The sequence below is a fragment of the Podarcis filfolensis genome (genome assembly GCF_964270895.1).
Source record: "Podarcis filfolensis genome assembly, chromosome: 1".
Lineage (NCBI taxonomy): Eukaryota > Metazoa > Chordata > Lepidosauria > Squamata > Lacertidae > Podarcis > Podarcis filfolensis.
This window is the reverse complement of record NC_139604.1, coordinates 112,477,035-112,485,697: the sequence shown is the minus strand read 5'-3', so window position 1 is coordinate 112,485,697 and position 8,663 is coordinate 112,477,035. Positions and strand designations below refer to the sequence as shown.

At 41.3% G+C, this 8,663-nt stretch overlaps 1 protein-coding gene across 4 annotated transcripts in view; it reads right to left on the bottom strand.

Annotated features, from left to right (window-relative positions):
* Positions 1-1,487: 1,487 nt before the first annotated feature.
* Positions 1,488-8,663, bottom strand: part of TTC8 (tetratricopeptide repeat domain 8) — a 36,579-nt gene continuing 29,403 nt past the window's right edge. For 2 of the 4 annotated variants that reach the window (XR_014548700.1, XR_014548701.1), the window contains 3 exons: positions 4,700-4,783; positions 3,370-3,978; positions 1,488-3,068 (listed from right to left, as the gene is read on the bottom strand). Coding sequence is in view for 2 of the 4 variants with exons in the window: in XM_083616089.1 (XP_083472215.1) it covers positions 3,859-3,978; positions 4,700-4,783 (204 nt within the window). In the remaining 2 variants the exon portion in view is untranslated. Of the gene's footprint in view, positions 3,979-4,699; positions 4,784-8,663 lie in introns of all 4 variants that reach the window. The other 2 variants (XM_083616089.1, XM_083616088.1) reach the window with 1 other exon arrangement.

The following is an 8,663-nucleotide window of genomic DNA, read 5'->3' as shown; positions in this document are numbered from 1 at the left end:
GTCCCAGGCTTCCGTGCACATAAGTGAAAATCGTGCAAGTGGGAAGCACCCTCTAAGCATGTGTTTTTTTCCTGCTCTCTCTCTCCACATTTGAGATGAAGCTCTGGGATTGGCTGGGAAATCGCCAGCTGCTGCGCTACCACACGTGTCAGCTACTAGGCAGGGAGGCTGAGCAGCCTAAACAGAGCTCTGCTGCATCTATTGTCTCTTTGGGGCTTCCTCCACCCTCGCTGAAGTTCTCTTCAAGGTCCAGGGAAGGTCTCCTTATGAGCCATGAGGACTCTCCAATTTCCTTGTTTTTATCTATCTATCTATTCATTTATTTCCCAGCACCACACGTATATGCAATCACACATGAATGTAAGTAGGGGGACATCTGTATTGTAAATTGCTTTGGGGATGCCTCACGGGAAGAGATCAATTAAATAATTTAATAACAATTTACTTAGCAGTAGCTTGTAAGATACAGGCGAAACACCGTTACTCTTGAGCTACAAATTAAAATAGGAAATGTACAAAGCGCTGCTGTGTTCTAGGGATACTGCAACTGTATGAAGAGGTCACATCGTCTGAACAGAATTCTCCCAGAGAGATGGATACCATTTCTGAAGCTTTGTGTTATGCCATGTCATACCAAATTAACTAAAGGCTGCTTGCTCCAGGGCCAGCCGATTCGCCTGCTTATTGGTGCTCATGCAAATTAAAGGAAAACCGAGACATCCTTCCATGACTAACTGCTTGGTATGAGGATCTGCTGTTCCTGTGGTAGTGCTGCTGTGTTCTCATTTCCACATTGGCTTTAATTAGTATGCATCCAGCTCTCTGCAAATATTGGCATCCCCTTGCTTAAGGGAAGGAAAGGGTAAAAAGAGCAAGCAGCAACTAGCTTATTAAGCAAACAAATCCAGCATGCAGCTAGCTAGCCAGACTGATTATTAGTGGCTTCAAGCTGATGTTTGTTAAAACGCTACACAATTTAATTGACCCAACTTTGTACTTCTATATTCCAAAATGTTAATATCTATATTGGATTGAAAGGAAGCGGATTCAAGTTAGCTGACTCCTTCTCAGAGACTCGTTCCAAGATGCTAATTACAATTGCAGCAAAATCACTATTTTTTAAAATCTCTCATTTTAAAATGGTTATGCCTTTGCTTCCTCTCTATTCCCTTTTTGGGGACCCTTAAGGACAGAGATGTCATCTTTCACTTACTTCAAAAGCTAACTAGGTTCCCCTGAAAACTCAAGCCTTTCCAAATGACTATGCTTTAAATAAAGGTAATGTGTTTTGTAAAAATTTAAGTTTGCAAACTACAAAGTTGTACATGAACTGACTGAAGGTTAAGCAGGACACAAAAGTGGTTTTTGCAAACTTAAGAGCAAGTTCAGTTTACAACATTATTTTCGGGGGGGGGGGAGCTAAAATGTAAGCCATTCCTCAATTTTCAGAGTTTGTGACCCATTGAAAAGAGAAAACAGACTCTTAATAAATTATAGACTACGCTTTATTATAAATAGTATTAAAAGTTAAATATACATAATAGCTTCACAAATGACAATTTAGGTTTAAATGCCTGAAATATAATAAATCACTGTGGAATGCAGTGAAAAACTGGAAGTAACATTAACACAGATCCATGTTTTACTGTAAAGCTGAACCTAAAAGGAATCAGAATTGCCTCTCCCACTGAACTTGTACAGTTAAAATTGCTGCACTCCCTGCAATTAGAATTGGGTAAAATTACTTAAGCAGTTGGGGCAGAAGAGTGACCAACTGGATTATGGAAAGGAATGATGGGGAAAACTGGTAGCAGTCTTTTATTTACTGGCACTGGTAAAGAGATATTCTTTCATAACATGCCAAACCTAGCTTGGAAGATAAGCTATATGATGAATTTCTCTAAGCGGGAAGCATTAAATATATATTGGCCTACAGTTGCACATATTCTGTTGATACTTTTAAACTTTAGGTGAAAAACCAAGTACTTTTTAAAAACAAAGTCCATTTTAAAATGGCTAATTATTCCTCTTCCTCATTAGTTTTCCAACTATAGACACAATCTTCCATCTTAGAAGTGTTGATATTATGTAATACCTGCTCATTTTGAAGGGGCTTGTGTGGAAGAAGATTAAACTCACAAGGTACCCTAAATTATAGCTTGGGATACTTCTCCCAATTTATTAGTTTTACTGACTTAATTTTAAACCAGATTCTTCTGAAAAAGCATTTCTGAGACAAACTTAATGGAAATAACTCTTCCAATTTTTAACAAGGAGAACAAAAAATGACACGGCATATCACAAAAAATGTTTGACCTAGTTCAGCCTTCTCTATCCTACTGCCCTCCAGATGTTGTTGGACCAGAGCTCCCATCATCCCTGACCAATGGCCATGCTGGGTGAGGTTGATGGTAGGTTGAGTATAACATCTGGAAGGCAAGAGGTAGGGAAGGTTAGCCAAGTTCAATCTGATTAGACTCAACTGAAGGGACAGCTGCCTTTTGAGTTACAAGCAAAACAATACTTCTCTGAATACAATACTAGGAGACATTCCAGAAAATGCTTTTTTATACTAAAAGGAAAAACAACAGCATCCACCAAACGTTTGCAAGCACCAACTATCCAAAACCAGCACAGATTTATTTATTTATTTATTTATTTATTAACTGCAGTATCTTCTGACTTTTCACATCTCTTTGGTTGGAAGGAATAGCTACCTCTCCATCACCTTCTTAGTGGATGTTACAGTTTAGGAAGGAGGATAAGTAATGGAGGGGAGGTACCGTATTTTTTGCTCCGTAAGACAAACTTTTTTCCTCCTAAAAAGTAAGGGGAAATGTCTGTGCGTCTTATGGAGCGCATTTGTGGTCCCTTTCCGGCCCCGCCCCCTTGCCCAGGCCTCCATTGTTGAATGTTCTGCAGACGGAGGCTGTTTCCCCAGCGACATGTGACTGGTTGATTAGATTATCTGTCTGGAAACTGTAGAAATGGCTCCCTTTCCTAAAGAAGCTGCAGAACTGTGAGTTGAGCCCCATAAAAACAGGATTTTTTCCCCTTTGCAAAGTAAGCTCAACAACTTTGAGCTGATCCTCAAAAAAAGGGGGGCTTTTCCCCTTTGCAAAAGAAGCTGCACAACTGTGAGCTGATCCCCCCCCCCAAAAAAGGGCCTTTCCCTCTTTCCTCCTCTAAAAAGTAGGTGCGTCTTATGGAGCGTTAAATACCGCATTTCATAGATGCCAACTGCCTGCTGTGTCTGCCTTTTCTTCTCGTTGGAAAGTGTTCCACTCATGCTCAAGCAGCCTTTACACACACCTTCTCTCTGGGGGAATAAAGGCAACAGCTTCTTACGTTCTTGCTTGGGCCTTAAACCCTAATCTGATGGTTCAGGTATGACTCCAACTGCTACACTTGCTGCATGACCTACATTGGCCCCCAAATCACCAGAAATGTGTGGAAAAGGGTGGCATGGACAGATCTTTAGAACCCGAACACATCAGTTTAGACTTAAGGGATTGGCGACCCAAGGACGAACCTTTAGTGTGCCTTGTACAAATAGGTTGTTTCTTTTTTAAAAAGGATCATATGCTAGACTTGCTCTGGTGCAACAACTTAAGCAACATGACAGCTCATGTTAACTGTTCAAAATGGTGGAGCACCACTACTATAACCAGATGGTGAATAAAAGGGGAAAACATTCCCTTGAAGGAAACAGACTAGCACTTTCTGCTTAAGGAAACAGTTCTGCCTCTGGTTTGCACAAACAATACTTCACTATAAATAACATTCTGAGGATTCAAGTATTAACTCATCTACTCTGCAAAACTGCACAAGTCAGTAGCTTTGAGGGATAAAGGTGTTTCACCGAAGTCTGGCAAAGTGCTGTTTTAACTGTTTGATTAGTTGCTTCGTATCCACGTGCTCTGGAAAAGCTTCTTCAGACTTCTGACTGGCTGCATAACTCCTTTGGATATCTCCAGCCTGCAAAAAAGACACACAGGCCAAAGGACACAAACATGTCATCAACATATTTTTTTTACTAGGTTGCTCACACTCTCTTTAATAAATTCCAATTCCCAAGACACAATCCTGACTTGGCTCCAGTCACTCACACCCTCATTTATTTCCATGGATTACAGTAATGCATTCAACAGGAGACTGTTTCAGAATGCCAAGAGTTCTGACTTGAGTCAATAGATCAGATCTCAAAACACCACTCTTTTATCTTTTATACAAAGAAGGAGGAAAACGTGTAGAAATGAAATGCCCATAAAAACCAGTGATAAAAAATACTACTGCCTTCCCCAATGCTTCTAATATTGGATATCTTTAGCATACTCAGGAATCAAAGTCTTGTGTCTCTTTTGTAGGAAATGCATACTTTTTGTGTGTTCTGAAATTTGTTTTTGGGCTCAATTGGCAGTGCTTTAGAGTCCCAAACTTCCTGGGTGCAATAGATCTCAAGCATATCCACACCCAACATGAGCTTGCCCAAGTACTCTGGATTAACAAAACTTTCAAACAATCTACAAAACATAAGGTACATTTAAGAAAACCACTTGTGAAATCCATCATTGGAAGTTTGAAAATGCTTCCCCAAAACTACAATTTTCATTCAGAACTTCCCTTGATAACCTAGAGAAGACCGTACGTTTCCTGTGCCTATTGGGGAGAGAACGAAAGCATAAAGCAATGATGTTACCTTATCAGACAGTACAGCAAAATTGAAGTGTGGCTCATACATATGAGGTGCTATCCGTGCAGCAGTCTGCAGAAACACTCTTGCCTGAAGAACAAGAAGCAGACACACAACTGACCTATAGATTTGTCTAGGGCAAGATATTCCTACTTTTCATTTGTTATACAGTTGGGACAGTAAGAATATAGCGCACTTTAACTAGAGGGCTGGTGGGGTTTGGGTGGTAAAGTTGTAGTTTCTTTTAATTTTGCATACTGTAGTCCTTGTGCGCAACCACCACTTTACCTGATGTTTAAATGGTTTTAATGCACACTTTATTTTCACATGAAATCATTGTATCCCAGTTTTCTCCTTGCATACTTTGTACCCTATATTTTTCAGTCCCTAAGACTCTTTTCTTTATAATGTGACTTTGATTTTCCTTTGATTTATTATGGTTTGCATCCTTCATAAACCGAAATACATTTGCTGGTCTTCTGCTGATGTAGTTTAAATACATTTTCTAAGCTGATCTCAGCATCTCATCATATTCTGTCATAACCCTCTCATCCACAGGGGAAATTAAGGTTCCAGTTTCAGACACGGGTCCATCTAGCTCAGTTTAGGTACATGGATTGGCTGCAGGCCCCCATGGTTTCAGACACAGGTCTTTCCAACCCTGCCTTGAGGTGCTAGGGAATGAACCAGGGACATTCAGCATACAAAACAGTTCTCTACCACTGATCAAGCAGGGCTGCTGTAACATTTCTCAACATTTCTCAACATTAGCAACTGTCAGCGTTAGCAGGAGATATGTTATGCAATGTTATATAATTTTATAAAACATTATATGCACCCACACACATGCAGCCTACTCTGAAATTAGCATAACCCCCAAACCCTGCAAATGTGCAGTTCCCCTCCCTATCTGCTCACCCTCCAGCTTTATTCTTGCAGGATGGCGAAGGATTAGAATTGACAAATGTTCTGTCCTTTGAAGTGCTTGGACAGCAGAATTCTTATCTTAGTGTTTCCCGGAGGCTCACGGAAAAACAGACTGTCACAGGAAGACATGAAGGATGATACACTGTGCATATATGCAGCCTGACCCCCAGTTCGCACAGCACTCAGTTGCCCAGCCTAAGCGGCAAAGAAATTGCCAGCATCGTGATCTGCTTCTGAGAAACCAGAAGTACAATTTATGAAAGCCACGGATCAAGCAAACATGGGGTGGAATTTGGTGATGGATTTATGTGTTTTTTAATAACTACTGTCACAGAGCTACTACTTCAGGATTCTAATCACATCAACTTTGGTTTCTAAGCAGCAAGAGGGAAGTTAATTCAAGGTAACAGCAAGGATGTGCACTGTATGCATGTTTCCTAGAAAACACATGTCTGGAAATAACTTAGAGCAAAGCACCTAACCTTGTTTTAGCCACAATGACTCACAGTCAACCCTCTGAGGCCTGCATGGTAAAGTGAGCATGGCTGGGATAGAAAAGTAGGTGTGGCTGATCTGGAAAATGAATACCTTTAATTTTTTTTCTATCCAAAGTCAGGCTGTTCACTTCCTTAGTCCCTTCCTCAACTCATTTGCATTTTTTAAAAAATGTTTTTTTCTTTATTATAGTTCCTTCAAAGTCCCTCCTCCCCTCGCCAAAATTTCCCCAAATACTTGCAATTTGCTTACCAATGAGATTAACAGGTGATGCTGACTTCAATACTTTTATTCCCCTCGATTGTTTCTATTAACTTCACTTCTATTAATTGCTGGCTGGCTGCACTGTTTGTCCTGCTTCGATGCCTTTGGCAGCACTTGGGAACGATCATTAATCATCAGCTGCTGCAGGCATCACAGTGGGAGGGATAATGCAACCAGCAGTTAATAGAAGTAAATTGAAAGGGCTTTTAAGGAGTAGCGCTATTAAGAGCACACCTAGAAGCAGCAACAGGAAATAATCGATTAGACATTTGGGTTTTTTTAAGAAGCCCCAGGGCTTTTCTTAAGCTGGAAATCCCCAGGACTCAGTTCCGGCACCTCTCAGGAGGGCACCATTGCCATTCTAAGAGAACAAGGGAGGTGTTCATGGTGAGTTCCAGCACCTCTTTTGCTAGAAAAAATAGCTCTGAGAAGCCCCAACTAAGTTAAAAAGCAGCAAAACTTATCTAAGGGCACTTGTGAAAGCCCAATGAAGGTAATTAAACATGGAAAATTGTTGGATTTTTTGGAGGTCTGCAGGCCACCCCAAAACCCATTGGCAGGCTGTTTGTATGCTGCAGTCCAGCTACCCTTGACTCAGAGGCACTCCTGATTATGAAGAAGAGGTCGTTGCTGAGTGGGCAAAGTGTGGTGATTTCTAAGCTTCAGGAGGTAAACCTCAAGCACACGAACTGCAAATGCACTGAAAGTTTCTTGAACTCAAGTGACAATGGTTTTTTAAACAGCTTGCAACAAGCCACTTCTTCTTTCACTGTCATCATACCTTAAGCTACAAATGAAGCCCAAGCATAGGCCAACTGAATATGGCTCTGTAAAACTGATCTTCATCTATCACTACAAGGAATGCAGGAGTACATTTGAATGTTGCCATGGCAATTGCTAGAATATTTATATAGTAGCCTCGAAAGCAACTTGCTGCTTAGAAACAGAGATCTAAGGACTGCATGTTGTACTGTAGCTTATCTGCTGAAAATTTAACCCCCCCAAACACTTTCACTATTCAATTAAGAAATTCATCAATCTTGTTCACAGTCAACCAAATAGCAAGTTGAAAGCACACTCTATTGATGACATTTTCAGAAAGGTGCATGCAATTTGAGAAATGACAGATACAGTGGTACCTCGGGTTAAGAACTTAATTCGTTCTGGAGGTCCGTTCTTAACCTGAAACTGTTCTTAACCTGAGGTACCACTTTAGCTAATGGGGCCTCCCGCTGCCGCCACGCAATGTCTGTTCTCATCCTGAAGCAAAGTTCTTAACCCAAGGTACTATTTCTGGGTTAGTGCAACAATCCAATGGTGCAAGATCCCACTGCATTTCTATTGTTGCTCTCTACCAACAAATATAGTCCACTTTGAATGCTCAGTTTCAGGGTGGTGTTTATGGTCTTTTCATCTCGGTCTTCAGATCTGTTTCCTAGCTTTAGAATTCTCAAACAGTGCATGCTACAAGAATGCTGTAATTAAACCTGTGCTTGTTTCCAGCCAGGTTCTTACAATGGAACTTTTATTTATTGTCTCAGGAAACAATGGAAGAGTGCGCCATTGTGAGTAAAGTCAAACTGTTGGAGAGTTACAGCGCCTTCTGTGGTTGTAGAGACCAATATGGGAGAGACATGCATTATTGCAGGTGGGGCAAATGAAGCCGTCGGTTTCCCTGTTACAGAGGAACCATGGCATTTCTTCTTCTCTCTGTGCTCCTCCCAGCAGTCATGTCTCCTCTGGTCACTGCTGCGGATAAACCACCTGTCTGTCTCTAGGTAGGCACTGTGGTTGTCTGCAAGGGATTCCTACACAGCAGGGTTAATGTTGCCAGCCTTCATGTCGTATCTGCAGGCAACTTTGTAACACAGAATTGGTCTGCCAACAGGCCTGGTGTCTGAAGCCAGTTCCCCGTAAAGCAAATCCTTGGGGATCCTGCCATCTTCCATTCTGTATACACAAACAAGCCAGCGTAAATGTCGCTGAGACAGACGTGTGAACGTGCAGGCTTGGGAGAGCACATATTTGTTTGAGACTCTGTCCTGCCATATGATGCCCCAAATCTTTCTGACACAGCGCATATGGAAGGCATTGAGGTGTTGCTCCTGGTGGGTGTACGTTGCCCGTGTCTCACTTCCTTCTTACAATGGAGAATACACATCAGAATATGAAATCAGCAGGAAAGACGTGAACTTCCAAAGCTCCAGAGATTTCCAAGCCTCTTAACCCTTCATTCATCTCAAGCAACAACTACCCTGAAACAATATGTAAGCTACTGTTTTCC